We start from the raw sequence: 4,112 nt of genomic DNA on the forward strand, positions 1-4,112 counted from the left end.
AAAAAAAAAAAAAAGCCAGACCCATTGCTTCTCTCCTCCAAGAAGCTTCCCCTGACTGACCCCGGTTCTCCTCTGTGCTGTTCCCCGTAACAGAATGGACCGCTAAGCCCTTGTCCCATCTCTGCCTCAGCAGGCGCAGAGCTACCGCAGTGTGCACACGCTGGTCCCGCCACCCCACCCCACAGCACTAGGACATGGCCTTTCTGCCTGCCTGTTCCGGCCCCCTCCAAACCCAGGTCACCCCACCTCTGTCCACTGATCCCTCTGCGCTCTCTTCCAGAGCAGGGAGGCTTCTGAAGGCAGGGACACTGTCCAGTGCGCCTCTGTCCTCCTGGCTCCTGCCCCACCATGCGTGCGCAGGGCGTCAGTGATCAAGACAGCACCAGTGTGGCCTGGCTCCTTCTCTAAAAGCCATGTCCCCAGGGCCAGAGAAGAGACTTCTCCTCATACCAAAAATAGGCTGGACTGTGCTGGAGGCAGGATCTGTCACCCAGAATGGATGTTCTCCAGGTAGGACCAAATCTTCTTTCTCTGGGCCATAGCAGATGTCCAGAACCACAAACTGACCAATGCCAGAAACATTTTGAGATTGTTTTACCCTCGCCCCACACAGCTGTCTTCTCCGCAGACATGTGCACACAGGCACACACCCCCGGGCACACACAGCCCTCCGTCCCGCGGCCCAAAGTCTGCCATGCCGCCTCCTCAAGGCAGGCCCCTGCAGGTGTGAGGCCACCTGTGCCCCCTCTAGTAGAGGTTGTGCTGGGCACAGTGGTAGGCACACAGCTGCCGGTGGTACTGCAGGTGGTAGTCCTTCACCAGCTTGCCCAGGATGTAGAGGAACTCCTCGAAGCAGATCTGGTTGTCCTTGTTCTTGTCTGCAGCCCGGAACAGCTCTGCGATGTAGTACGGCTGCTTCCGGCCCTGGGGAACAGGCAGCGGTCACCAGGGCCCTCCCAGGCCCACAGCCAAGAGCAGGCTTCCCCCACTCGCTGGCAGGAGGGTGGCCAGGGGACTGGATAGAGGCCCACCTGCAGGGCTGGCGGGGCTGCAGCAGCCCCTCGCTCACTAGGTGAGCAGGACCCTGTGTGCAAAAGCTGGTTGAACAGGCCTCAACTAACCAGACCTGGGCCGCAGGGAGCAGACAGAGGGCGCCAGTTGGCACCGTTTGCTGAGCTGTCTACAGCGATGGAGCAGCTGGGCAACCTGTGCCTCCAGACACACTTCACGTCCATCCACGCTTAACCATCCCGGTTAAGCCTGTCTTCCCAGCTGAGCGGCAAGTGCCCTGCCCGGAGCACCGGAGGGCAGGCGAGGCCTGCACCTCGCTCTTGGACCTCCCACATACAGAGCCCACTGCCCCTCTTCCCAGCTCTATGGCAGGGCTGGCAGCAAGTGGGGGCAGGGGTGCGCAGGCTGTGGCATCTGCCTGAGAATGTTGGAGACACTCACCCGTGGTATGAAAAAAAAGTATCGAGTAAGGGAAAGACGAAGCCACAGACACTGGATGCCCCAGGGCAGATGGCCCCAAGGGCTGAGGGCTGGGTAGAGAAGAAAGGAGCCTTGAGACAGAGGGGAAACATGAAGAGAGCTGAGGGGCTGAGCAGAATGAGGAGAGGACACCAGTGAACAGCGGGGGGGCATTGAGGAGCACTCAAGCCACCGTGAGGTAGGCTTCAGCAACATTTGTTGGTGGGTGTGGGGACCTGGGGAGGAATTCTCAGAGAGAACCAGGGGAGGAAGTTACTGTGTCTGTGAGCAGCTGTGGGCCTGGGAACCCCTCAGTCCTACGGGCAGGTTTGCACCCTCTCCCCAACAAGCCCTCTCCACTCCCACCTCATATAATCGTTTCTCCTCCACACAGCCAGTTAACAGACAAGGGCTGGATGCTTCCTGCCCTGGACAGGCTCTCCCAGCTTCCCTGACCTCAACCCCCAGCCCAGCAGCTATCTGTCTGCCTTACCCAGATCTGTCCTGAGAGCCCTGTCAGGGTGAGGCTGTGAACCCCAGGAGGGGCAGGGCTTGGGGGTCCTTGCACAGCCCTAAACTAGGACTGGCCAGGGTCACCCTCCTCTCTGCTGTGACCCTCATGGTAACACGCCAATGAAACAGAAGAACAAACAGTCTCCCACACCCCTGGTGGTAGGCAGGGGAATAGGAAGTGACCCCAGGAGACACTTCTCCTGGAATGTAGGGCGCTCAAGTCCTCTAGAGATGACTGTTCAGAGACCCCTAGGGCATGGGGCCAGGGGAAGCACCCACAGACACTCAGCAGGACTGTCAGTCCCCAAGGAAGCCATTAATCACAGGGCTGGGCCTGATGACAGAGATGAGGCACAGGCCTGAGGAGGATCTGGGACCAGGTCCCCAGGCTGGTCTGAGAGGCTCTGTCAGACCTGCAGACAGGGGAGGGGAAGCTTTGTTTCTAAGGACACCCACACTTTATGACCTGGGGTAGCCTCCTGCCCTGAGTTTGGGAGCAAGTAGCTGCTGTGGTATACCCCAGGGGAACTAGGGGTCAAAGGATAGGGGTAGGACCACGTCACAGATGGAAGGGGCCTATGGAGAGGAAGTTTAGGGCCTGCTTTTTGGGAGGCAGGACAGGCCGAAGAATAAACAGGTTTGGGGTGAGGACTGTTTCAGGGATTAGCCACGCTTGGCTGGAGTGGGTGCAGGCAGGGTGTCCCAGGGAAGGACAGGCAAGAAGTGCCTGCAGGCCCCTCTGGCCTCCATTCTCCTCACTCTCCCTTCCCCAGGTGGAATTTCTCCTGGGACACAGCTCCTTTGTGCCTGCAACCTCACCGCTCACATCCAAGCCCACAGTCAACCCTGCACGGGTCCCCGGGAAGCCCTCCACCCCACCTGACAGTCCCCACTCACCAAGGTCTCCATGAAGCGGGGCACGTTGTCCATGAGCAGGGCCTTCAACTCCTCTAGAGACAGGGTCTCCACGTCCCCCTCGCGGGCCGCGTACTGGTGGTAGCAGTGGATGATCTGAAAGAGGGACTCCTCCACTGGCGTGTCTGTCATGGCAGCTGGGCCTGGGCCAGGTGGGGGACACTCTGGAGCTAAGGAGGAGCAGTGCGGGCCCACAGGGAGTCTGGGAGAAAGAGCAGCCCCTCGTCTGCGTAGCCCACATAAGCGGGGAGCTCCCTCCTGCTGAGAGCCTTCTGCCCTCTGGCTCTGCCCACCACCTCCCTGTATTCTCAGAGCCCCTGCCCTGCAGCAAGCTTTGCTGGGAATGCTCAGCTGGCTCCGTCTGAGGATGGGATTCTTCACACCCCAAATCTGCCGTCAGCTGAGTTACATAGAGTTGAGCGTCACAAGAAACTCAAATCTTCAAAGCAAGACAGTGTTTTCCAGTGGAAATATGTTAAACCCCCTGAGAAGGCCAGATTCTCCACTACCACTGACTATTTATACCAATGCAATACTGATTAAAAATAATGACACTCGGCCCCTCCCTGATGGCGCAACTGGCTGGAGCGCAGCTCTATGAAGCTGGCCGCAACCGCTTCAGCGCGAGTTCAATCACCGGCCAGCGAGGGGACCCGCATGGCACGGCAGACCTCTCCTGCCTCGCCCGCTGCTCCCCTCAGCAGGGTATTTCAGTACATCTGCCTGTTCGGCTCCCCACTCTGTCTGGGGAATCCTCTCACTTCCCCTGCACCTCTGGCCTGTACCCCAGTACTGCATGTATAATTAATAAATCTTTTTAAAAATTACAAATGTAAAATACAGTAATAATAAAAATAATGATGCCACCCAGAGCCACAGCCTGTTATGTATTGTTGTTTCGCTTTCCCAAGTGACTGTCCAGACAACACACAGTTCCCTGGGCTCCCACCCTCTTTTGAGGCACCCAAGAACCAACCTCATACAAACCGCCCCCCCAGCACTCCCCCAGCCTCCATGTTGGGAGGCCAGTGTTGGGGCAGCAGGCACACCCTCCATGTGCTCAGCACAAGGTAAAGCTTGATGCCCGAGACCTTCACTACCCACTTCCTACAGAGAAAAGACCCTCAGATTCAGAATCTGAGTATCCCAGCAGGACCTCAGGACCCACAGGCTCGTAGGAGGATGCACACCCACCACCATCTCCTGGCAGGAAA

At 58.1% G+C, this 4,112-nt stretch overlaps 1 protein-coding gene across 1 annotated transcript; it reads right to left on the reverse strand.

Annotated features, from left to right (window-relative positions):
• Positions 1-747: 747 nt before the first annotated feature.
• On the reverse strand, positions 748-3,030 carry LOC101633367 (protein S100-A15A). The gene is made up of 2 exons (XM_004693628.1): positions 2,881-3,030; positions 748-924 (listed from the first exon to the last, which is right to left on the reverse strand). The coding sequence occupies exons 1-2, from the start codon at positions 3,028-3,030 to the stop codon at positions 748-750; spliced, it is 327 nt and encodes a 108-aa protein (XP_004693685.1).
• Positions 3,031-4,112: the final 1,082 nt, after the last annotated feature.

Source organism: Condylura cristata, unplaced genomic scaffold, assembly GCF_000260355.1.
Source record: "Condylura cristata isolate star-nosed mole 26May11 unplaced genomic scaffold, ConCri1.0 scaffold00040, whole genome shotgun sequence".
Lineage (NCBI taxonomy): Eukaryota > Metazoa > Chordata > Mammalia > Eulipotyphla > Talpidae > Condylura > Condylura cristata.